This window comes from Bombus terrestris, chromosome 2, assembly GCF_910591885.1.
Source record: "Bombus terrestris chromosome 2, iyBomTerr1.2, whole genome shotgun sequence".
Taxonomy (NCBI): domain Eukaryota; kingdom Metazoa; phylum Arthropoda; class Insecta; order Hymenoptera; family Apidae; genus Bombus; species Bombus terrestris.
The window spans coordinates 15,806,506-15,831,852 of NC_063270.1; the positions used below are offsets into that span (position 1 = coordinate 15,806,506).

Consider the following 25,347-nt stretch of genomic DNA (forward strand, 5'->3'; position numbering starts at 1 on the left):
ATGATTAAAACGAAAGAAGAATCGAACAAAGAAGAAAGGGAGAAGGACTTGAAACAAAGTTTAAGATACGTGGAGCCCCTCCTAATGGTACTTGGTGCCTGGCCACTTCCTCCAGAATCATCGTTGTGCATGAAGATATTTCAACGTGTTATTCCTGTCATTAGTATTTTCTTGGCGTTATTTGTCATTTGTCCGGGGTTTTTTTACATATTCTTCAAGGCAGGAGGCACCAGAAGGAAAATGGAACTGTTGTCGGCGTTCATCAACAGTCTGATCCAGTTGATCAAGTATATTATCATATTGAACAGCATGAACGATATAAGAACGCTGTTGAGGGAGATAAGAAACGATTGGTTATACGGCACAGAAGAAAATCGACGACTCTTTCGTGAGAACGCGAAAATTGGTGATAGAGTGGTGTCCATAGTGGCCATTACCATGTATTGTGGAGGTTTATGCTACCGTACGATTCTTCCTCTTTCGAGGGGCAGAATTACTTTACCGAATAATACTACTATAAGACTATTGCCCAGTTCAACATACCTCCCATTTATCAACGAACAGATCACTCCATATTATGAGATAATTTTCGTATTGCAAGTTTTGAGTGGTTTATTCATCTACACAGTATTCAGTGGTGCCATTGGGATTATGATGATGATATGCTTGCATACATGCGGCTTGATAAGGATTTTAACGGACAAATTGATGGATCTCATCGACAAGTCGAATACCAGCGAGGAAATTATTCAAGAGAAGATCGTAAATATCGTCGAGTATCACAGGAAAATCAAAAAGTAAGTGGAAGATTGGAGAACTCATAACAAAAACAATTCGTGTCAAATTTTTCCATTTCCTTGATAATTACGCATTTCAGTAGTGAGAATGCAAAGCTCGTAATGGAATCGTTATTATACAAGAACATCTGTGTCTTAACCTAAAGTCGAATAAATTTTAAACCCCTCCATATAAATCTTTGTAGTTAGGACCACACTTTCTCGATATTATTGGTCACGTTGAAGATACTAGAATAATCTTATACTCCTTATTTTCTTTATTAGAATAGAATAGGCAACGTGAACAAAAATCGTTCTTGCAATGAGTTCTTTAATCGAATCCGAGGATTTGTTTAATGAAAGTGTCAAATATCATATTCATAGCGTCCATCATCGTCCTTTCAGATTCTTAAGTAACGGACAACAGCTCTCCGAGTACATTTCTTTTCTTGAGCTCTTTAATGGAACGATTATTATCGGTTTGTTAGGATATTGTGTTATACTGGTACGGGTAATATAAAGTCGAATCGATCAGTTTTTTTTTAAATAAATCATAGACTATATTTCAGGAATGGGAAAGTCATAATACCATCGGTTTAATGGTATACATTACATTGCTAACAACTTTCACGTTCACCTCCTACACGATTTGTTCTATTGGCCAACTTCTTCTTGATGAAGTAGGTAAACTACGGGTATTTCTTTAAATTCATAATACTTGTAGATACAACCGAAGAAATACAGTCTAAGCACAGGTCTTTTCAGCTTCTAAATATAAGGAGTATTATATTCTCGATATTTTATACATTATAATAGATACGTTATAATGGACACCAGAATTTTGGAAACTGTGCTATCATTGTTAATTCAAATAAATAAAAGAAATCCTCTTTTTCTTAGCATAACTGATAATTTATTTATTTAATTGCAGATTAGTTATAAAAGAACACAACAGTTTGTCGGCAATAGCTAATGTGTTTATTGTGTTCATGAAAATCTAAATTTGCACAAACATCTGCACTTCATTATTATACACTACTTTTAATATAATTAATATCATGAATTTTGTTGTCAACTTTTTTACCAGAGCAATAATTTTGCACGAACGTGCGTCACATTAGAATGGTACCGTCTCCCGGTGAGAAAGACTCGGTATATGATAATGATAATCATTATGTCGAGTGATCCGATAAAATTGACGGCGGCCAAAATGATGGACGTATCTTTGTTGACGTTTAGCGATGTAAGTACATATTAAACATCAGTGCCGCAAAATTTCTGTACGCTCTGCAAAATGTATTTTCTAGATCATGAAAGGAGCGATGGGATATTTAAATATGCTAAGAAAAGTTAATTAATATCCTGCTGATCTTGCATGAAACTTACAAGGTATACTGTCACTTGAAGGTATTATAGCAATGAATCGAATCGAAATATATTCTATACCTTACTTTACTAGTTTTTACAGTTACATATTTCTTGACGCTTAAGTATGTGCCTACTGAAATTTGTAAACTTTTGTATAGCATCTGCATATAATATATTTTTGAAAGCTTTATACATGTGTATAAATTCTTTCTTGAACCATTGTAATAGAATATCAGTTGGGGCATAGTTGTCACAGAAAATGAAATAATAATTTAGTATGAAATAATTCGCGTTATTCTAAAATAACGTATAATTTTAAAATAATAATTATTCGTTCCTCTTGTGCATGGTACTTATCCTTTTACGCCTATGTCTATGGTAATCTTCATTCACATCCGCTGCAAACTACGCAGCCGGTGAAAAACCTTCTGTCGAGAATTAGAAAATATCGTGGTCATATTTATTAAGGATTTATTGAGCAACAAAATGAACGAACTTTCGAATCAGTCAGATACAAATGAAGACGTCGTACAGAAGAAGATCGTGGATATCGTTGAACATCAAACGAAAATTAGAGAGTGAGCTTTTTCTGAATAGCGTATAAGATAGTGTACTATTTTTCACAAAGACAATTGGTATATAGTTTGGCTTTTAGATATATGATTAATGCGATTTCTTATGTAATCAGTACGAGTAATTTTCCAGTGAGAGCCACTGTTTTCTATGATTTTATTAATTCTGGCTTTTTCGTGTTATATCTTATCGTGTACGTTATAACTTGTTCTACTGTGGTTGAAGTATTTACACTCTTCTTTAGTTATTCATTTCTTACACGATTAATGTCTCGGCGAGAAAGATAAAATTAGGTAACTTGGATATTTCAGAGTCAAATGTGTGAATTAGCGTAACATTAGATGTTACAGAATTGAATAAAATCTTTTGGGAAAATAAATAACTGATATAAATAATCAATAAAACTGTATTCACAATGTGCTACATTGATCAATTTCTTATCGATCACGTATTCAATCGATTATGTTTGTAAAGCAGAATTTGATTTTTGATAGAGCGGAAATATCAAGCTGATGTCTATTACTTTAATTTTGATTAATGATGATTTTAGTCGAAAAAAATGCGCTGCTTGATATACCAATGATTATTATGTCGATTTATCAAATAAAAGTCACCGGCGCCAGAGTTGTATCTTTAGCTGCTTTCATCTTCACGATGTAAATATGAAATCATTAGAATTGCATATTTTGATATTTTCGAGCGTGCTGTAAAATATATTTTCCGGATCATGAAATCGTCGATGGGGTACTCCAATGTGTTACGAAGTACTCTTTGATAAAAAGTTAAAAAGTACATTTAAATTTACCAAGTATGTACTATTACGTTTGCTATAGAACTAGTTAAATTATATAAAATATATGATGTACGATATTCTGTTATTAAGTGTGTAAAAATTTGTCGTTGAAACTGGTATTTCTTTATTCTTCTATATAGCTGTTCAATGTATTTTGAAATGATTAATTTCCATATTGTTAATAGCTTAACAAACGATCTGAGGATTAGTCTGAGAATTCTAATAGTTGATACAGCGTGCCCTCTTCACGCAAACCTTTTATATTCTCTTTCCACTGCAGTCATCTCATTTGCATACAAAACTTATGTAGAAAATAGCACAATATTTTAATTACACTATCATCAAATTTCAATATGCGTAATTTCCTCACAAATATTATATATAACACATTACAATTTCTTTTATTGTATCTGATCCTGTCATAACATTTCATTGAGTTCTTTTCAACTATCAGAGCAAAGGTTATCCCCTCAACGATTGAAAAAGTGATTCGTATAAGAAAATACGACATCGATACATATTAAACTATAACTTTTTACTGGCGAGGAGCAGCCACTCCGTACAGACGAAGTCCATACGTGTAATTTCAATCAATTTTCCATTGGGTTATAACAATTTCAGACGGGATATCGCAATCCCTTCGTGTACAGTGATCGTCTCAATAACAGCAATTTATTTCTAAGTTCGCCTAGATTTATTATTTTATGCACGCAAGCGCGCGGAAGGCTTTGGAACGAACACCGCTTACCCTTGCGTCATGCCTAGTCATGTACGGGACATTCATCGGATTAAAAAATGTCACGGTTAGGAAACAAGGAGGAAAACCTCAAGCACTTTGTAAAGTTTATTTACCCACCGATGAAGTTGATCGGCGCCTGGCCAAAACCCACCGCCACTTCTACGTTTTCAAAGGCTATAAAATGGGGTTTAATTGTCTCAGCTTACTTCCTACAACTGTTGGTCTTTGTACCAGGTGTACTGTATCTATTTCTGAAAGAGAAGAATGGCAAAAAGCGGATTCATATTATGATACCACACATAAATGGCTTTAGCCAACTGTGCAAATATACCATCCTATTGCGACGAACAAGCGAGTTTAGCAAAATATTGGATCAATTGAGCGACGATTGGGTAGACGCCACAGAAGACAGTCGTCATATATTCCGTATGAGAGCGAATATTGGACATAGGATGGTGTTGACAGTGGCAATCACCATGTACACTACAGGTCTCTTTTATCGTATAATTATACCACTCTCGACGGGTAGAATCGTCTTACCGAATAACACGACTATGAGGATGCTACCGTGTCCAGTTTACTTCGTCTTCTTCAATGAACAATCTACTCCTTATTACGAGATAATTTTTGTTCTGCAAATTATGGGTGGATTTCTCAACTATACGATTCTGTGTAGTACCATGGGCGTGTGCTTGATGCTCTGCTTGCACTTAAGCAGCTTGTTGAGGATTCTGATGAACAAAATGGTCGAGCTTACGAGTCAGTTAGATACAAGCGAGACAGCTGTGCAGAAGAAGATATCGGATATTGTTGCCTATCAAACGAAAGTCAAGGAGTGAGTAATACGTGCTTTAGGTAGTGTTAATATTGAGTTTTATCGAGATAAAAACAGTGTTACATATACGTGTTCAATTGTACGGTTACACCTTAACTCTAATTAAATAATGTTCGATGTAAGAATTAGTACAACCTTGGTATAGTTTAAAATTATATTTAATGATATTCGATAGAACTCCATATATCTGAACTCTATTCATTAAAAGGAAATTTTAATTAATGTCCGATCACTTGGAATCCCTCGGATCAAATCCTCTTATCTGAAAAGAAATACTACAATGTAAATGAAATATAATAGGTAGAAAAGAGCGGTGGCCAACTCTTATGAAGAGTACACCGTTTCCAATGTGTATGCATTGCTATTATATAAATTGCAGGTACGAGTTCGAATAAATGGAGTTCCACTGTAGAAAATAACGAACATTAATCGATCGAAATTTGATTTCAGATTTGCGAATAGCGTGGAAGAGATCACACCGTACCTTTACTTTTTCGAGATATTTAATTACGCTATAGAAGCGTGCATAGTGGGATACTGTATTATCGTGGTATGAATGAATGATCCTAAAATCCTCGTTGAGAACAACGATTATTTCTATAAATCTTTATTGTCGTATGTCAGGAATGGGAAGAAAGCAATGCTGCGTCTATAATCGTGTACCTTATGTTTCAAGGAATTTGCATATTTTGTAACTACGCGATGTGCTACATTGGTCAACTTCTTATCAACGAAGTATGTAATCGATTATGTTTTTGAAACAAATACAACAATCCCCGTGGTGTTTATCGAAAATTTGATTTTTGATAGAGCGAAAATGTCAGGCGGATGTCTATTACGTTGAACTGGTATCGATTTCCTATGAAGAAAGCACGCAGTTTGATATTAATCATTATTATGTCGAATTATCCAATAAAACTCACGGCGGGAAAAATCGTAGACATATCATTAGCCACTTTCACTGATGTACGTATCAAGAATTTAGATTTCTGCATTACATTCGTTATATACGGTGGCAATAATATTTTTCAGATCATAAAGGCGTCGGTGGGATACTTGAACGTGTTACGGAAAGTCACATAAATTCTGATATTTTTTGGAAACTACAATTAAAATAGACAATTTTAAAATTACTACTTACTTTTGAAGTTATTTACAATCTTAGATACTTTCTCGCAGTTATATGTGCTAGTCGTACCTCTCACGTGCTGGACACTTTTGTATTACATTTCCTCAGCTACTACGATAATCATTCCATCCACTGTAGATTTCCCAATCAGTAAAAAGGATCTATAGACAATTATAAAATATCGTAACTATGTTGACATGAAATTTCGTAGTATTTCATTTGTCTATAAATATTTTTCTTTTAATATCTTGGCATATTATTCGCAACATTTAATTAGAATTTTCGAAAGTCGTTGTAGACGAAGATTTCCTCTCCTGCAACCGAAGCTGTAACAATAAAGCTTCTTGCCCACTGGGGAAATCTATGCAATGCAAGCAAAACTCATAACTAATAATCCCGAGCAATATCTTATGTTTTCAAGGCCGTGGTTAAGTATAATGTATGATAAGTGAATTTTAGAAATGGTTACCTTAGACCCTTGAAAACTAGGTCCGGTAGACAATTTTGATATTATTACCACGGTGTTTTCCTCCTTAGAAGCAGTGAACTGAACTGTGGATATGTGTACAACTTGTTCTCATTCTGCACTGAATCTCTTCACATTTACCTAATAGTAGTATCTATCGACAATAATCGCTATTCCCCTTCGCTACTAATTTTGCAAAAAACTTCGGTAGGAGTTGTAGGATATTGTAACTGAGTCGTAATATCTCGAAATATGTAATTTCATTACACACATCGTGTATAATATATCAAACGTTTGTAAAAATAATGTAATCGTTCACGAGATACAATAACATTTTTTTTTTTTTTCAAATCATCGCTATAAAAATTGTTTCCTCTGAAATTGAAAGGATGAATCGTACGAGTATATATTGGAGTTGTTATTACGATGAAACTTTTCTATGGAGGCAAACCATTCGACATAAGTAAAGCTTTCAACCGCTCTCCCTACCCTTTTATAAATACTGAATAGAAATTACAATGTATCTTACAATCCCTTGCCGATACGAGAAATTTTACATACGCAAGCGCGATGAAGTTCTTGAGACGAATGTCACTTTCGTTCGCAACGTGGCCAGCAGTCATTCGCTGAAATTTACTCTCTCTAAAAAATGTCTCGAATAAGAAACGCTGAGGAAGAACTGAAGCATTCCCAGAGGTTATTATATACGCTTTTAAGAATAGTCGGTGCCTGGCCGCACTTTGTCTCAACTTCTGTCTTCTCAACAATCTCGAAATGGTGTCTAATATCCATCTGTTATTTCTTACAATTACTGTTGCTAATTCCAAGCCTCATATATATATTTGGAAAAGAAACGAATAGTAGAAAACGATTGAAACTGCTTGTACCTCATATTAATGGTTTGGTGCAACTAACCAAATACACGTTCCTGTTGTATCGAATGCACGATTTCAAGGAATTAATGGAGACGATGAAGAACGACTGGTTAAACGCTACGGAAGAGAATCGAAAAATTTTTCGGGAGAATACGGAAATTGGATACAAAATGTTATTGGGACTGGCAATTCTCATGTACAGTACCAGTTTCTGTAATCGGATAATCGTCCCACTTTGGAAAGGAAGAATCATCCTGCCGGATAATACTACTATAAGGCTGCTATCCTATCAAAGCCATTTTACATTCTTTGATGTACATCGTACACCGAACCACGAGATAATATTTACTCTGCAAATTCTCGGCGCATTTGTCATCTACACGATTTTATGTGGTTCCCTGGGGCTTATTTCGTTACTTTGTGTACATATGTCCAGTTTATTGAGGATCTTAGCGAATATGATGATCGAGCTATCGGATCAGCCTGACACGAGCGAGAATGCTGTGTACAAAATGATCAAAGATATTGTTGAATATCGAACGAAGGTCAAAAAGTGAGTCGAAATAATTTATGTTCGCCGATATACAAAACAGATATGTAAGATATCAGAGTGCATGGTGTGTGCAAATTAATTTTAGATTTTCTGACAAGGTCGAACATATTATGTCGTATATAAGTTGTTTGGAGATTTTCAATGGTACGTGCATTGCCTGTCTGGTAGGATACTGTATTATCATGGTAAATGATTCAAATAGATTAATTCTATGAAGCTCTGTCGAAAAGCTAAATAATATAATTATTTGCATAACGTGTCGTTATATATTTAGGAATGGGAAAACAGCGATACCGTTGCTGTAATAATCTACATCATGTTCCAAACGATTTGCATGTTTATTGTTTTCACAATGTGTTATATTGGACAACTTCTTATCAACGAAGTACGTTATCAATTATTTGTTAATAGTTTTTTATACTCTTTGGCAATAATCTTTCTCGCAGTTTTATATTTGTATATTTTCTCAAACTGATCACTTCCGCTTTCTTAATGATTCTTCATTTTGTTAATATATGATCAAGCGTGTAATTTCTCGGAGACTAAGTGATCGCTGGAGTTGATCAGATCAGTTTCTGCATATTTAGTATGACATTTATGATATTTATAATAAACTTTACCTTTGACAGAGTGAAAATGTCAGACAGATATCCGTTACGCTGAACTGGCATCGATTTTCGTCGAAAGAAGTGCGCTGCCTAATACCGGTGATGATTATATCGAATTATCGAATAAAGATCACCGCCGCCAACATTATAGAGATATCATTGGCTACCTTCACCGACGTAAGTATAAAATAATTAGAATTCCATATCTTCGAGCGTTCTGCAAAATATATTTTTCAGATTATGAAAGCGTCGATAGGATATCTCAATGTGTTGCGAAATTCTGTTAAATAGAAAGTTGAACAACATAGTTGAATTTACGAAGTATGTAGTTTTACGTTTGCTATAGAACTTGTTAAATGTAATATATAGCGCACGATAGTCAATTATTGGTAGTAAAAATTTGTCATTGAAATTAAAAATTATTTTTGAAGTTGTTCAATGTATTTCGAAATGATCAACTTTAATGTCGTCATGATACTTCCTCTATTTTTCTCAGAATTCTAATAATAGAAACTGTGAGTACGAATTGTTCGAAATTGTACGAAATTGAAACCTTTTCATCATTTTGTACATTAAATTTTTATAGTTCAAAGTTCTGTAGAATGTTGCACGATATCATATTTGCACTATCATACATTTTCAAAGTATTTAAATATTTCGTCACAAGCATTATATGTGACAAATGATAATTTCCTGTTTTAATTCCCAAATATATCTTATAACGTTCGATTGAATTTCTTTAAATTATCGCTGCCAAGGTCTGCGCTTCAACAATTGAAAAAGTGATCGAAAAATTGAAAAGTAAATGACTTTAAATAGGCAATGGTGAAAATAAAGGACAGTTGGTTAAATGCAACTGAAGAGAATAAACACATTTTCCGTACGAACGCCAATTCTTTTGGCTATATTTTTTTGGATATTCGGTGATAATAGGAATAAAAAATTATCATGTATAGTGACGGTCTATGTAATCGGACGATCATTACAGTTTTGAAAGAAAGAATCGTTCTGCCAAATAAAAGACTACCGTATGACCGATATATAGTCCATATTATTTTATCTTCTTTAACGAACAACTTACACCAAATTACGCGATAGGCTTCACTGTGCAAATCTTCGATTTAGCCATTTTCACGGATGTAAGTACACAGAAATTCGAATTTTGTATCTTCGAATCTTGCAACATGCTGTAAAAATTTTTTCCAGGTCATGCAGGTGTCTAAGGGATATTTAAACACCTTTGGAAGTATTCTTTAAACCTCAAGTTTGTCATGGAACTTGTTAAATACAATATGAAATATACGTTAGTTCACAAAAAATGGTACAAACGTCTGTTTCCGATATTAGCACATTTTTATTTTTCTGTAACATTGTTCAATTTATTCTGCAATAGACGATTTTCAAATCGTTACCGCGTTTATTCTCTCTGTTCGGCGGGGAATTTTAATAATTGAGACGCAGCTCTAGGTAAAACTCGTTTCCCTTTATCTACGGTCACGGTAGTAATCGTTCGCAACCCATACAAACTCTGCAGACAGTAAAAAACTTTTAATTTCCCGCAAGCACGTGTAATTTTGTAGAATCATTTTCATACGTAATTCGTAACGCTAAAATCTTTTTAGAGATAGATAAATCTTTTAGCGATGATAAAGATCGCCTTTTAAAGGATTTAATTGTAAATGATATACCAAATTAACAAATGGAGAGCTTCCTAAAAAGACGAGCCCGTACAAGAAAATGACCAATTGCTTAAATTGTTTCTAAATTATCAGTTTCTTAATATTAGCTACGTTTGAATTGACAATTAGATTGCATAGACTGCAATTAGAATGCATACAACGTGAAAAAATATATCAAATATTTCAAGTAGAACACACGTGAGCGTGTCTCACTTCCAGTAAGTGAAACGAATCTCTATTTAGATTCTATTTCTTTACTTGTATTCGTAAAAATATAGGTGTACATAAAAATCTACAATAATTATAATATATTCAAAGAAATGCTTGTTATATTTGCAATGTATGAATTAAAGTTTCACGATAATTCAACTGCTTCGCTAGGAAATATACTCGACATACATATACACTAGACATATAGTTCCCTTTCTCAAAATTCTCCTCAAATCTTAAAACAAAACTCCTCCATCGCTTCAACGCAACCCAGGCAGTTGCTGGAAAGTTGAACCGAGTAATTTCAACCACTTTACCCCGTGCAATACAATCGTTCAATAACTGCAATTTAATGCTGAATACGCAAACAGATTACACACATACGCAAGCGCAACGTATCGAATCAAGCCCAATTCTTATTTGACTCTACGCTTATCTGGTCAGTCATGTCGAAGAGTTCAGCCATGAAAAATACATCTCAACTAACAAAGAGGGAAGAGGATATGAAATACGCCACGAGATACGTGAAACCAATCTTAGGAGCAATTGGTGCGTGGCCCGTTTCATTTTCCTCTTCCTTCATGTCGAAAATTTTATTAAGAACAGAACACATTCTGACATACTTCCTATTTTTCTTAATAATCGTACCAACCATCATGTACGTGTTTTTCAAAGAGAAAAACAACAAGATTAGACTGAAACTTATGGGACCGATTATTAACTGCACTATGCAGTTCTGCAAATATACGATCCTTCTGTGGCGGACAAACGAAGTTCAAAAAGGTTTGGATGTGATGAAGCAGGACTGGATAACAGCCACGGACGAGAATCGATTGATTTTTCGCTCGAAAGCGAAGATCGCGAGAAGAGTGGTGCTAACCGCTGCAATTACTATGTACGGAGGTGGTTTATGCTACAGGACGATCCTCCCTCTTCTCAAAGGACCTATCATCACTCCTGACAATATTACTATAAGACCATTGCCCTGTCCGAGTTATTTCGTAATTCTCGACGAACAGAAGTCTCCAAATTACGAAATATTGTTTCTAGTGCAAATTTTGGCTGGATTTGTTATTTACGCGGTTATTAGTGGTTCCTGCGGTCTTTCTGCTCTTTTTGTTCTGCATGCGTGTAGCATGCTGAGGATCTTGGTGGACAAGATGAAGGCTCTGGTGGATATGAGGGACATGTCTGACACTATGGTCCAACGGAGGATCATGGATATCGTTGAATATCAGACGAAAATAAAGAGGTTAGTGGAATATTCTTGTGAATAGAAACGGTTGGATTGGAATATAATTTATTCTAACTGGGAAACGAATTGGACAAGCAATGAGTTTATTGTAATTTATGCGTTGCATGCCCTGTATTCGTGACTTGATTGCAGATTTTTAAAGAACATTGAAACAATTACAGAGTACATTTGTCTAACGGAAATGATGGGTGGTACGTGTTTGGTTTGTCTCGTGGGATATTATATTCTCATGGTAGGAGTTAGGCGAATAATACTTAGACTGCGGATGTTCATGCGAAATGGTATTTTTATGAATGCAAACAAAGCAATGGAATCTAAATAGAGTAACGTTTTGTGAGATCAGAATGAGGTTTGTTAAGATTTTTATTTTCAGTATTATTTTCAGTTTTTCCGTGTATTTACATGTATTTGCAATTGGTGTACTTCATTCCGCATTTTTTATTCGCACGCTCCAATTTTTTATAATCGTATGAACATTCACAGTCTGATAATAACATTAAAAATATTTTGTTCTTTCATCAATACAGGATATACATATTTTAGGAATGGGAGAATAATAACATCGCGGCTGTACTGATTTATGTCACGTTACAAATATCCTGTACCTTCTGTGTCTTTATACTCTGTTACATTGGTCAACTTCTTATTGATGAAGTATGACATCATTCTTTTTTTGTAACCTCTTCGACGTTCTAAATCTTATCGTATTTGCTCTGTTAACAGAACCAGATTGTAGGACAGGCATCATGCATGATCAATTGGTATCATCTCTCGACCAAACATATGCGTTCTTTAATACTAATTATCGCTATGTCTAATTATCCGATGAAATTGATGGCTGGTAAGATGATCGAAATGTCTCTAGCTACTTTTACCGGCGTAAGTATAAGGAAATCAAATTCTCGTTACCAGAAATTAAATTTAATAAATCTATATCTTATTTAACATATATTTGAGCACAAGTTATATCTTGTTATATTTTCCATAAACAATTTTTCTTAGGTCATGAAATTGTCAATGGGATATTTAAACATTCTACGCGAAGTCATCTAAAAACCTTTTTACGATACTTACGATATATCCATATGAACTTATGTAAATCCATAAAGTCTCCAAAGGAACGTGTCTCAGATTATAGCACTCATTCAGTATAAAAATAAAAATTCATCGTGTCAGTTCTCAGTTGTGTATTCTTTCCTCTTTATCTTCGACGACACATTTCTCACGCTACGTTCGATCCAAGCTTCCTCGAGGCTTCATAAACATTCGAAAAAGATTTTAACGTGAACATTTTGTAAAATATTTCTTTCGGACCATGCAGGTGTCGATAAGATATTTAAACGCCTTACGAAGTACACTTTAATACTTCAAGTTTACCATGGAACTTGTTAAATACCGTATGCAATGTGTGTTAATTCATAAAAAATGGTATAAATATCTTTCTTCTATACCAGCATATTTTCATTTTTCCGTAACATTGTTTGGCTTGCTTCGTAGTGGGCGATTTTAAAATCGTTATCAAGTTTTCTGTCGCCGTTCCGCGGAGAATTTTAATAATTGAAACGCAACTCCGGGTAAAACTTGTTCCCCTTTATCTACGATCACAGTAATAACCGTTTACGATCCGTATAAACTTTATACACACGTTTGTTTGAAACTACTTTCATTTTCCACAAACGCAAACAATTTTACAGGAACACTTCAATACGAAATTCATAACGTTATTTAAAAATAAAGATCGTTTCTTCAACCATTGAGCTGTGAATGGTAACACCAAATTAACAAACGTGGACCTCTCACCAGTCACATATATGTATATAATACATACTTGTCTTCAAGTAGCTTTTCCTCTCGAATCAATGTTCTTCCATCGCTGCATTTCAATCCAGGCGGTTCCTGGAAAGTTCTGTCGGACAATTTCAACCTGCCCTTCGCATATTTCTCCTCTCTGTAATCGTTTCAAAAACTGCGATTCGAAGTTGAATTCGCGAGTAGGTATCAATTCACGTATATGGCTATACGCAAGCGCAATATACGGAATCTGCTTGACTACACTTGCGTAGTCAGTCTCGTCGAAGCGTCCAACCATGGAAAATATATCTGCTCTAGCGAAGGCGGAAGAGGATATGAAATACGCAACGAGATTCGTGAAACCAATTTTGGGCATAGTTGGTGCGTGGCCTGTTTCATCTTCCGCCTCTTCCTTCTCGAAAATTTTAACAAGAATAGAACATATCCTGACGTATTTCTTGTTCCTCTTACTAATGGTGCCGACCCTCATGCACGTGTTTCTGAAAGAGACAAATAATAAAATTAGACTGAAGCTCATGGGACCGATTATCAACTGCAGCATGCAATTTTGCGCATATACGATCCTTTTGTGTCGAGCGAGTGAGATCCAAAATGGTTTGAACGTGATAAAGCAGGATTGGATAACAGCCACGGAAGAGAACCGATTGATTTTCCGCTCGAAAGCGAAGATCGCGAGAAGAGTGGTGTTAACCGTTGCGATTACCATGTACGGAGGTGGTTTATGCTATAGGACTGTTCTTCCTCTTCTTAAAGGAACTATCGTCACTCCTGGCAATATTACTATAAGGCCATTGCCCTGCCCGAGTTATTTCGTAATTCTCGACGAACAAAAGTCTCCAAATTACGAAATATTGTTTGTACTGCAAGTTATGGCTGGATTTGTTATTTACGCGGTTATTAGTGGTTCCTGCGGTCTTTCTGCTCTTTTTGTTCTGCATGTGTGCAGCATGCTGAGTATCTTGGTGGACAAGATGAAGGCTCTGGTGGATATGAGGGACATGTCTGACACGATGGTCCAACGGAGGATCATGGATATCGTTGAACATCAGACGAAGATAAAAGGGTAAGTGGAATATTCGTGCGAATAGAAATGATCCAAGTGGAATGTGATTTATCGTGATTTGGAAATGAATTGAACAAGAAATGTACTTATTAATACTTATGCGTTATACGCCCTTTATTCGTGACTTGGTTGCAGATTTTTAAAGAACATTGAAACGATTACACAGTACGTTTGTTTGTCCGAAATGATTTGCGGCACCAGTCTGGTTTGTCTTGTAGGATATTATATCGTTATGGTAGGAGTTAGACTAATAATATACAGACCATATAAATTTATGCAAATTCCTCAATGCACGTAAAAATATGGAATCTAAGCAATTTCTTGAGATTTGTTATTGTTTTGAATATTTCCGACATTTTTGTATATTACGTATATTTATTTTATATTTAAACTTAATTTCTCAAAAATTCGCAAACATTTATAGTCTAATAATAGCATCAAAAATCTATTCTTTTAAGGATGAATATATTTTAGGAGTGGGAGAATAATAATGCCACGGCGGTTTTGATTTATAGCACGATACAAATATCGTGTACCTTCTCTGTCTTTATTCTCTGTTATATTGGCCAACTTCTCGTAGACGAAGTACGACATTATTCTTTCTTTGCCTCATCTTCGATTTTCTAAATCTTATCGTATTTGTCCTATTAACAGAACCGCATTGTTGGACAGGCATCATACATGATCAACTGGTATTACCTCTCGAGGAAGCATATGCGTTCTTTAATACTAATTATCGCTATGTCTAATTACCCGATGAAATTGATGGCTGGTAAGATGATCGAAATGTCTCTAGCTACTTTTACTGACGTAAGTACAGAGAAGTGAAACTGTCTCTTTAAGAAACGATGTTTATCACATCATATTAAATATATTATATTCTGATTTAATTTACATCATATTAAATTTTTCATCGCTTTTTAGGTCATGAAAATGTCAATGGGATATTTAAACATTCTACGGAACGTCATCTAGAGATCCTATTATGATACTCGTGATACATCCACAAGAACTACTGTACATATATTCCTAAAAATTACGAATGAACGTATCTTCGACAGTAACACTGTTCTAGTTTTGGAATAAAAATTAATCAGAGGTTCAATCACGTATTCTTGTCTCTTCATCCTCGCACGATAGATACATTTTTTCCACGCCATATTCGATCGAAATTTCCCTCGAGATTTCATAGACATCCAAAAAATCATTTACCGTGGCAATGAAAAGAACAAATATTCTTTAACCGTATCCGTGAACTATGTTTCGAAGATCGAAACAACGCTTAGTTCGTCGTATGATTTTCTGTAACGTTTTCGCAAAAATATCCATTTCGAAACTTGTCATTGGCGACAAGTGCGGAGCTTAAAACACATCGGGGGCAATACAGAAAAAGCCCTTCCCGTTGCTTATTCCTGGCCTAACAGCGCAAAGCGTGCGGCCAAGCAAAACTTTTCGATTCGACCAGTTGTCAATGGGACTCAACACATCAGCCCCCGATGTCCGACGATGAACGCGGTAAAGCTCATTGTCGTGGGTTTATCCTTTTCCTAAGATCCTTCTGGACGCTTGGTGCAGTCCCAAAAATGAAATTTTCTACACGACACATTATCGTCTGGCTTTGTTACTCGTAATATCACGGTTGCCGCTTGAAGGCTCTTCTTGCGATGCACGCGTGCTATCACTTACCGGTTTTGATGTCTTAGCTGGAGAAATTTATTAATTTTAGAAAAATTTAGATAATTAAGCTTATATATATATATTTTTGTTTGAAGGCTTTTTAAAAGAACCAGTTCATTTATCGTAACTTTTTAGTTTCATAACTCTCACAGAAAATCTCTTGCGTGAGGTATCACTGGTAGAAATTGTGTGGTACATTTTAAACATAATCAGTAAAATTTTCAATGATAAATAGAATAATATAAATGATAAATAAACAGGAACAAAACATGTATCTCCTTAAAGTCCATTATTATAGACTTGTAAATGTATCACTCTCGTTGGATCATTTTTATTTTTATCTTGCAAGATATTTTCGCAAAATCACATAAAACATACTTTTACAGACAGCGAAGTTCGGTCAAAAGTCTTACTTGATCGATTGGCATCGAATGCCCTGGAAGAAGAGTCTTGCCATTCGATGATTTCGATGTCCTATTCAACCACAGGATCGCAGCTGGCAATGTTATCAACCTTTCCATTAGCAGTTTCGGTGACGTAAGTGTCTCAGAAGTATCTAACTGTAAATATCAGTTTCTCTTGTAAATTTTCACTGAACATAGATCACTAAGAACATGGATAAATTTTTACATCTTGTAAATAATGTCGCGCGACTGCCAAAATCATCAAAACGGAAATAGTGCACGTTCCTTATCAAAAACATTTTCGAATTTGTTTTATAATTTGCATTTTTAATAAAAACTAGTTTTACCTGTACTCAAACATATATTCTTCTCCTTCTGACTCTACGTAATTTACATGACGCACTATATGACTATACTATGACGTGGCATTGAAAAGAAGAAATATCCTTCAACTCTATCCACAGTTAAAATGTACGTGAGCTCGTCTCAAAGATCGAACTATCACACACTTTATTCGCATCCCCCCATAGTACACAGGAGAATACGGTAATCATACGTTCGTCCTCTCATTCTTCGATTATGTGCTTCCCCTTTGGGAAAAACCACTTCGAAACTTGTCATTACAAATATGCAATTAATAAATTGCATCGGTTACAATTAAAAATACATCGAGGGTTACAGAGAAAACTCTTCGCTCGGAGGAAATTATATCGATATCAGAAAGATATCAGGAAAGTGAACAGCGAGTTTCCTATCCCTATTCGTTTTTAACAGCGCAAGCGCGCGATTCGAGAAAACTTTTCAACTAGCATCAGTGACTCTCTGATACTCAATATTCTATTATGAAGAGGGGAAACATCGTGAAAACATTCAACAACGCGAGTTACAAAAGCGATCTAAGGTTCAACGTTCGACTGAACGTGCTAACTTTGAGAACGATTGGAACCTGGCCAAGATTTCTCGATGATTCTTGGTGGGAAACGATCGAACACGTATTTCTAAATCTTCTCTGTTACGGTCTGCTTGGTTTCATCCTGATCCCTGGATTCATGTGCCTTGCCCTCGAGATCGTGGGTTTTTACAACCAGATGAGACTCGGTAGCGCGCTCAGTTTCTTCCTAATGGCGGTGATGAAATATTGCGTGTTCATTATGCGCGAGGATGACATACGTAGATGCGTGAAACTCATCGAAGATGACTGGAGGAACGTGAAACACAACGAGGATCGTAAAATTATGTTGAAAAATGCGAGTTTCAGTCAACGACTTATCATAATCTGTAGCGTTTTCATGTACGGCGGCGTGGTTTTCTATTACATCGCATTACCACTCACTCGAGCGAAGATTGTAGAAGAGGGTGGCAACTTGACATACATGAGACTTGTTTACCCTTTTCCTAGAACAATCGTGGACGCCCGGCGCAGTCCCATCAATGAAATTTTCTACACGATACAGTTATTGTCTGGCTTTGTCGCTCATGATATTACGGTTGCCGCTTGCGGTTTGGCTGCCCTTCTTGCGATGCACGCGTGCGGTCAGTTACAGGTTTTGATGTCTTGGCTGGAGAAATTGGTAGACGGAAGAGAAAACGATGATGAGAGTTTGGATCAGAGACTGGCCAATATCGTGGAACAACATGTTCGGATAATCAAGTAATACAAACATTTGATTTTGTTCGATAGTTAAACGATGAAAATTGACATATAAATATATACGCGGTGTGGCTCGTGAAAGTATTTGGACACTCGCAGTGGAAAATTTTTATTTAAATGTTATGTATATTATGTGAAACATTTTGAAATTCCAGTAGTGACAGTCATGTAACTGTCGTGATTGCATAGGTAAAATTTGAAATCAATCTAAAAATGCATATGTGTGTAGAAGTTAGAAGTCAGTTATTGCAAACATATATTCAGTAGAAGGTCAGTATGGTGCGTGAACATCTCGAACATGCAATGAGTGTAGAAAATCGCCCCACTGAATGTCGAGGCTCATTAATATGATGGGCAATTGTACCTACACTGAATATCTCGTAGCTTTCATGTAAATTTTTAGATTTCTTTCAGACTTTCCCAATGTAATCGCAATAGCCGTCTGGCGTTACAGTATTCATAAAATTTCAATATGTTTCGTATAACACAATATAATACGTTCATAAATGGTTTCTACAAGATTTCGAGCAATTCGTGAAATTCGAGATATTCGTGAAATGCTATGTACATTTTAATGGATGTTAAAAAGAAATGATATATTTATTGCAATGTTTCAGCTTCATAGCTCTGACCGAGGATCTCCTGCGTGAAATATCGTTGGTAGAAGTCGTGGGTTGCACTATGAATATATGCTTCCTTGGGTATCATTCGATGATGGTATAATTTCGCGAAGGAATTTACAATTGCGAACCAAAGTTTTAATTCGCGATTTCTGTTTTAGGAATGGGACTTTAATCATCCTGTTACAGGTTTTACGTACATAATATTGCTGATATCAGTCACGTTTAACATTTTCATATTCTGTTACATCGGCGAGGTATTAGCAGAGCAGGTAATTATTATTTTCAAATTTCAATGATCAACGATCGATTTAATAAACAATTTAAACGTCAAAAATATGAGATATGCGTGTGAAATATTTCAACAGACGGTAAAAGTCGGCCAAAAATCTTACATGATCGATTGGCATCGAATGCCTTGGAAGAAAAGTCTCGTCGTTCCTTTGATGATTTCGATGTCTCGTTCTACTACCAAAATCACTGCTGGCAATATTATCGAGCTTTCTATCAGTAGTTTCGGTAACGTAAGTATCTCATATATATCCACTGTGAAACAAGTTGTCCACGTTGTAAAAATCATTTTCTATCGTGAAATTTTCACGAAAAATTATAGGTCATCAAGACTTCATTCGCGTACTTGAACATGCTACGAACATTCGCTATCTAAGGGTTTCTTTTTCAGTCGATAGTAAACCGATACTGCGACTCTCACATTGAAATTATAGATACACACATATATCGCATAAATATCTGCTTTTTATAAGAAAAACGTGTTCTATCATGAATTAAATAAGAAAGAATAATTTTCATTTATCCGATCTTCGACTTTCGATGCCGAAATTTTCGTAGTATAAAAGAATTTATCATATCGCAGTTATTGCCTTATTATTTGCGTAATGTATAAGCTGACAAATTAACACGATGAAAGAATAAAATTGTTCACTAATTATTTTTTACTATGATTGAACGTTTGAAAAGGTGTTATCGCTATTTCATGCTACTTTATAATAGTAGAGAAAATTTGGATCCAATGGATCCAATGTTACCGATTATAAGAAACGATAAATTTATGGAAATGCTGTGTAATTGTCGATGCTTTCAGTAATTTAAGTACCAAATAATTACTATGTTCAATATTTAAATTATGAATGAAATTGGAGGAAGAAATAATATATGCATAATTGTATTACTTACATGTTCGTACATTACAGCCAGCAAAATATGCTTCACGCTATATAATATTATGAATAGTTATAATCATTTACACGTTAACAAATGTTCTTATCTTTGGTATTAGAGTAAATAATAAGTATTGCGAATAAAAGAATGTATTGTACAGAAGAGAAATGACAGCTAGTCATCATCATAAATTGATTCTCTAAAACCGCACAGCAACGTTATTAATGTTTCGCTGACGTGTCGAAGGAATCAATTGATCGATGTTCCACTGTCATTCTCTCTACACTCATAATACATAAAACTGAACTTCGTGAAAGGGTAAAACTAAACGCAGAAGACCACCTTCGTCCTCCCTTCTGATTGGAAATCAGAAAATCGAGCGCAAGCGCGCCGCTTATTTTTCCCCTTTAAACCGTGATCAGACAATTTAGTCTTAAACGAGCATTCAAACATCAAGCATGCAAACGTCAGACATAAAGAATACAAAATTCCGTATAACGGACTACGAGTACAAAAGAAACGTGAATTTAAGTATCCAATGGAATCTTTGGTTATTAAAATCCATAGGCCTTTGGCCATATTCAAATTCCATTTCAAGAATCCGACGATACTTCTACTGGTTCATAAATATCGCTTGTTACAGTCTGATCAGTTTTCTCTTTATCCCCTGCGTCTTATACATTGTCCTTGATATAGAAGATACTTATGGTAAACTGAAACAATTCGGCCCTCTGATTTTCTGCGCGATGGCGTTCGCGAAATATTATTCTTTGATCGTCCACAAAGCTGACATTCGTGAATGCTTGGAACGAATCAAATGGGATTGGAAGAACATGACAAACAGAGAGGATCGCGAAATCATGACAGTGAACGCGAGTTTCGGACGAAAATTGGTAGTCGTCTGCACCTTGTTCATGTACAGTGGCTTCGTATTTTATTATATCGCTATACCTATTAGCGTGGGCAAAATAGCAGCAGAAAATGAAAGTCTCACCTTCATTCCACTGGTGTTCCCATTTTCAAGGTTTATCGTTGACACGCGTTATAGTCCTACGAATGAGATCGTTTTTTCCATTCAATTGGTGGCTGGTTGCCTGATGCATGGTATAACATCAGCGGCTTGCAGTTTAGCGGCTGCTTTCGCGGTTCACGCTTGCGGTCAGATGCAGGTGTTGATGAATTGGCTGAAGCATCTTGTAGACGGTCGATCGGATATGAGTGAACGTGTAGATGGTAGAATCGCTGACATCGTGTGCCAACATGTCCGAATCCTAAAGTGTGTAAATGTTTATTATTTATTTATGTGTGTAACGTTTATTTATTCGTAATCGTTCATTAACGCAAGAATTTGAATTTTTCGCACTCTATCGATGTTGCTTTAATGACGTTGATAACGTGAAAATCGTTATTCGATTTTCACTGAAAATAGAAAAGAGAATATTATCTGTATTATATTTATTCAGAATCTTTTCATCGTTATATTCGTAATCTTTTCCTTTTCGTAATATAATGTTCGATTTCAAAAGATTTCACCGTGAAAGTAAAAGTGAAAAAAGCGTTGGAATTGCTGGCTGATTGTATACGGAATTTTTTGGAGTGCAGAGGCTCGAAGGAAAAATTGTTAACAAATTTATAATCGTTTGTGGACTTTTTCTACAAAACTTGTGATATTGTCTCGCATTGCACGACTCTAATATCTGTCATTGTGTATCAGAAAATATCGTCGATTATTTCAGATTTTTGACGCTCATAGAAAATACAATTCAGCAAATTTCTTTCGCCGAGTTTTTAGGATGTACGCTAGATATATGTCTCGTTGGATATTACGTAATCATGGTATGATAATTGATAAACTTGATCTAAAGTTCAGATCCTATTAATCTCGGTGATCCTAGATCCTAAAATATACAAATTCTCCTTTCGTATTATAGGAACTGAAATCGAATGACGTCACGAGCGCCCTAACTTATATGATTTTACTTATATCGATTACATTCAATATTTTCATATTTTGTTATATAGGCGAGATCGTGACTGAGGAGGTAAGTTTTCGCGTTTAAATAAATTTCTATCAATCGTGTAATAATCTAAAATTCTATCTTTTCGAATGAAAAATATTTTAACAACAAAATATGATACCATAGTGTAGGAAAATTGGCGAAACATCATACATGATCGAGTGGTATCGATTGCAAGGGAACAAGAAGCTTTGTTGCGTTTTGATTATTGCTATGTCGAATTGTACGATAAAATTGACGGCTGGGAACATCGTAAACCTAACTATCAACACGTTCGCTGATGTATGTATGAAATTGTTATTTTAATCTTTTTTCTTGCGTAAGAATTAATTAAAAAAATTTTTTTTTACAAATAGGTTGTTAAAACGGCAGTCACTTTTTTAAACGTACTACGAAAAACGACTTAAATGGTTATTTCTTAATGTGAACATACTTTTTTATGATCGTTGATGTATATCCTTAAAAAAAGAAAATCTTTACTGTTATATCACACGATTTTCAGTGTGTTTTACATGTTCGATGTTACTTGTGGTTGTTGTTACTTGTCTTCTATATTATACATTTTTTGTACTGTTTAGGATGAATGAAAATGCATGTTTTATAAAGATATTGAAGAATAAAAAAGATGTGAGAGACGAAAGAATCGTCATGCTACTAGAATATTATTTGTATTATATCGTCTGATGTTCTTTCAGTTTCTGACTTTTTTAGAACGTATCTTTTTGTACATATTGATCGTCTGAGAGATATTCCAAAAAATTATTGCGTTTATGATTTCACCACTTAAAAATATATTATGATACTTGTAAGGCATCATACGATTGTCTACACAGCTGTAAAAATACTGTTCGGTTTTAAACACTGGTGAACGTTAGAAAGGACAAAGATTAGATATCCATGAATCGAAGAAGGTCCATTCTGGCATTTGAAACACAATGTCCATTGTGTTTCTCGACTTTAAATTTCAATTTTTGTATTTCCACTTCAATAATTACGTTGTTGGATACAGAAATAGATGATAGCTTTGAAATAGATGATAACGGCAGTGCATAAAAAATGAGGTCGCAGAAGACGAAGAACTCAGGTTGGAATAAACAGTGACAATCCTGTTCCATCGACGTTAAAAAAAATCAATCTATCGATGTGTCATCGCGATTCTCCTGCAGTACACACTCATAATGCATAACAAGAGAAGTCCCAAACAGGGAACTTTTATCAACTTTTATTCCACCCTCCCGAGAGAAATTAGAAAAGACGGCGCAGGCGCGTCGATATTTTCCTTGGAACAGTCATCAACTTATAAACAGTCAGTATTAAGAGAGCTTTCAAGTTCTAGCAAAGCAGAGTAATCATGTCGTCTACCAAAATCGACCAAGATTACAAGAAGGGCGTAAATTTAAGCATTCGAAGCAGTCGTTGGATATTAAAACTGATCGGCGTGTGGCCAAATTCTCGGAACGTTTCGTCGGTAAAAAAGTATTTTCACGTCCTATTAAACGCCATTTATTATGCTTTGATCATGTTTCTCTTGTTACCTGGAAGCTTGTACGTAATTCTCGAAGTGGAAGACGTTTATGACAGAATTAAACTATTCGGTCCATTGAGCTTCTGCGTGATGGCGCTTTTAAAGTATTATCTTCTGATACTTCACGAAGAAGACATTCGCGAGTGCGTTGAACGTATCGAATGGGATTGGCAAAATATCACGTACCCTAAAGACAGAGAACTCATGATGACGAATGCTAACTTTGGAAGAAAACTAGTCATCGCGTGCACCTTTTTCATGTACAGCGGCTTTATCTTTTTTTACATTGCTGTACCGATGAGCGTTGAAAGAATACCAGTAGAGGGGACCAATGCAACCTTCATCCCCATGGTGTTCCCCTTCTCGAGATTTATTATCGACACTCGCTACAGTCCTACGAATGAGATAGTGTTTTCTATACAATTTTTGGCTGGCGCCCTGATGCATGGTATAACTTCAGCCGCTTGCAGTTTGGCTGCGATATTTGCTGTACACGCCTGCGGCCAAATGCAGGTGTTGATGACTTGGCTAAACCATTTGATAGATGGTAGATTAGACATGCATGATTGCGTCGATCAGCGAATCGCCAAGATCGTGAGTCAACACGTTCGAATATTGAAGTGTGTAAGATGTATTTATCGTACGATAAAATCGCATAGCACTATTATCTTTTAATTCCTAGAATTATACTGCTACTTTTTAATTATACTATACTACTGGTTTTAGGTCTAATTCTCGAAGTATGAACATTGAATCTTTATATTTAAATGTGCAATTTCAAAATTCGCGAATAAAGATTGTTTGATTTTTAAAACTTGTTACATTTAAGACTTTAGGTTGGAAATCAGCTTTGAAATTATCCTAATGTTTCAATGTTTCAGATTTTTATCCCTTATAGAGAGAGCGCTTCAACAAGTATCGTACGTGGAATTTTTAGGATGTACATTAGATATATGTCTTCTTGGATATTATATCATCATGGTACAAAATTTGTAGATGTCTAAAACTTACAGCTTACCAATTACCAAATGTTATAAACATATGTATATATGTTCTTGATATTGCAGGAATGGAATTCGAATCATCTAACAGACGTCATGACTTACAGTGTGTTACTTGTATCCCTTACATTTAATATTTTTATATTTTGTTACATAGGAGAGCTCGTGGCTGATAAGGTAGAAGCTTTTTCGGAATCGACATCGTCATTTTGTACATAATTTTGATATATTTTGTAACAGTCTAGGAAAGTAGGAGAAATGACGTACATGATTGAATGGTATCGATTATATGGAAAGAAAAAACTATGTTGCGTTTTGATAATCGCAATGTCCGATTCGTCGAGAAAATTGACAGCAGGGAATATCGTGGAATTATCTATGAGTACTTTTTCCGATGTAAGTATCGATTTAGAGATCATTATAATTACATTTTTATAAACTGACCAAAGTATTCTGTGCAAATAGGTAGTTAAAACATCGGTTACTTTCTTAAACGTGCTACGAACATTAACTTGAACGTTCTTGGAAACACGATATG

At 35.2% G+C, this 25,347-nt stretch overlaps 7 protein-coding genes across 7 annotated transcripts; all 7 read left to right on the forward strand.

The window, feature by feature from the left end:
• LOC100645863 lies at positions 1-1,777 on the forward strand. Its single transcript, XM_020866659.2, has 2 exons — positions 1-797; positions 1,708-1,777. The coding sequence occupies exons 1-2, from the start codon at positions 1-3 to the stop codon at positions 1,775-1,777; spliced, it is 867 nt and encodes a 288-aa protein (XP_020722318.2).
• Positions 1,778-4,305: 2,528 nt separating this feature from the next.
• On the forward strand, positions 4,306-6,167 carry LOC100644322 (odorant receptor 4-like). Its single transcript, XM_003393853.2, has 5 exons — positions 4,306-5,084; positions 5,535-5,634; positions 5,709-5,819; positions 5,895-6,050; positions 6,117-6,167. Exons 1-5 carry the CDS (start codon positions 4,306-4,308, stop codon positions 6,165-6,167), a joined length of 1,197 nt encoding a protein of 398 aa, XP_003393901.2.
• A 1,144-nt stretch (positions 6,168-7,311) lies between these two features.
• On the forward strand, positions 7,312-8,907 carry LOC125386168 (odorant receptor 82a-like). Its single transcript, XM_048411234.1, has 4 exons — positions 7,312-8,107; positions 8,193-8,292; positions 8,382-8,492; positions 8,737-8,907. Exons 1-4 carry the CDS (start codon positions 7,329-7,331, stop codon positions 8,905-8,907), a joined length of 1,161 nt encoding a protein of 386 aa, XP_048267191.1. The 5' UTR covers positions 7,312-7,328.
• A 2,143-nt stretch (positions 8,908-11,050) lies between these two features.
• LOC100644433 (odorant receptor 4-like) lies at positions 11,051-13,092 on the forward strand. The gene is made up of 5 exons (XM_020868333.2): positions 11,051-11,856; positions 11,992-12,091; positions 12,403-12,513; positions 12,583-12,738; positions 12,862-13,092. Exons 1-5 carry the CDS (start codon positions 11,051-11,053, stop codon positions 12,910-12,912), a joined length of 1,224 nt encoding a protein of 407 aa, XP_020723992.2. The 3' UTR covers positions 12,913-13,092.
• A 605-nt stretch (positions 13,093-13,697) lies between these two features.
• Positions 13,698-15,935, forward strand: LOC110120253 (odorant receptor 4-like). Its single transcript, XM_020868279.2, has 5 exons — positions 13,698-14,734; positions 14,870-14,969; positions 15,209-15,319; positions 15,389-15,544; positions 15,659-15,935. Exons 1-5 carry the CDS (start codon positions 13,947-13,949, stop codon positions 15,707-15,709), a joined length of 1,206 nt encoding a protein of 401 aa, XP_020723938.2. The 5' UTR covers positions 13,698-13,946; the 3' UTR covers positions 15,710-15,935.
• Positions 15,936-17,563: 1,628 nt separating this feature from the next.
• Positions 17,564-20,038, forward strand: LOC100646098 (odorant receptor 85f-like). Its single transcript, XM_003393946.2, has 5 exons — positions 17,564-18,466; positions 19,084-19,183; positions 19,248-19,358; positions 19,455-19,610; positions 19,700-20,038. The coding sequence occupies exons 1-5, from the start codon at positions 17,658-17,660 to the stop codon at positions 19,751-19,753; spliced, it is 1,230 nt and encodes a 409-aa protein (XP_003393994.2). The 5' UTR covers positions 17,564-17,657; the 3' UTR covers positions 19,754-20,038.
• A 685-nt stretch (positions 20,039-20,723) lies between these two features.
• Positions 20,724-25,325, forward strand: LOC100646333. Its single transcript, XM_048411243.1, has 10 exons — positions 20,724-21,541; positions 22,002-22,101; positions 22,197-22,307; positions 22,410-22,565; positions 22,640-22,672; positions 23,620-24,428; positions 24,690-24,789; positions 24,876-24,986; positions 25,050-25,205; positions 25,275-25,325. The coding sequence occupies exons 1-10, from the start codon at positions 20,724-20,726 to the stop codon at positions 25,323-25,325; spliced, it is 2,445 nt and encodes an 814-aa protein (XP_048267200.1).
• Positions 25,326-25,347: the final 22 nt, after the last annotated feature.